We start from the raw sequence: 956 nt of genomic DNA on the forward strand, positions 1-956 counted from the left end.
GCCGGGCAGCTGTGGGATTGCTCACACCAGCAGCACATCCAGCTGCTGAAACACAGTCCTGGGGGGGCAGATACACCGGGGGCAGGGGAAGAGCCGGGTAAAATCACTCCAGCCGGGAGCGTTTTGCTCGTGTCTAACCCCGAGGGGCGATTCCCGTCCTCCCTCCTCCCCTGCGCTTGTGTTGCTCACCTGATAAATTAATTTCTGTTAATGAATCCCGCGTGGTGGTTCCAACCGCGGTCAGCAGGTTAATAGACTGATCTGTCACGTGATTACAGTAACTGAGATTGAGTTTGGAGAGCAGAGGCATGTGCCTTATGATCAGCCGCAAAGAAGCATCTGTGATATCCAGGCCAGCCAAACGCAGCTCCACGATGTTCCGTAGTTTACTCCGGTTGTCGATCTGACCTGGAAAGCAGAAGCAGCAGGTCACCCCCACGAGTCTCACCCCGCGCTGCAAACATCTGCAGATCTATATGAAATGCACTGTGACACACAACACTGCTGCCCTACGTCAACTTCAGACGCTTTTGCCTGTCTGGAGCTTTGGAGGGGACATCAGCAGGAGCAGGAACACTCGTCTATTTTTGGAACAGGCACGTGGACAAAGCCACCTCCTGATTTCAAAACAAAAGGGGATGAAAGTAACTGCAGGGGCCCAGCGGAATTACAAGTCGGGAATAAGCAGTAGGCTGTGCAGTGCATGCCAGAAAGCAGATCTGATTTGCTCAAAATTTCACCTGAGCTGATATCCGGGCGAATGTGGCATGACCCACAGAACTGCTCCTTCCCTGAACTGGAAGAAAGTGTTTCCATACTCTCTAAAGTACACCCGTTGCAGCCTGAAGAGAAGAAAGTCAGACAGAAAACCAGCACAGTGGCTCAGACGACTGTTCAGCAGCCAGAGAACATCACTCGTTACCCAGCGGCTTCCAGCAAGGAGCTGTTGGAAGGGA

The 956-nt window shown here is 52.7% G+C and overlaps 1 protein-coding gene across 1 annotated transcript in view; it reads right to left on the bottom strand.

Moving 5' to 3' along the window:
• Positions 1 to 189: 189 nt before the first annotated feature.
• KDM2B (lysine demethylase 2B) overlaps positions 190 to 956 on the bottom strand; it is a gene marked incomplete at its 3' end in the record, with an annotated part of 15,986 nt that continues 15,219 nt past the window's right edge. The window contains exon 9 of the mRNA XM_010175259.1: positions 190 to 414. Within this exon, the coding sequence (XP_010173561.1) occupies positions 190 to 414 (225 nt within the window). The remainder of the gene's footprint in view (positions 415 to 956) is intronic.

Source organism: Antrostomus carolinensis, unplaced genomic scaffold (genome assembly GCF_000700745.2).
Source record: "Antrostomus carolinensis isolate BGI_N321 unplaced genomic scaffold, ASM70074v2 scaffold5219, whole genome shotgun sequence".
In the NCBI taxonomy this organism is placed as follows: Eukaryota; Metazoa; Chordata; class Aves; order Caprimulgiformes; family Caprimulgidae; genus Antrostomus; species Antrostomus carolinensis.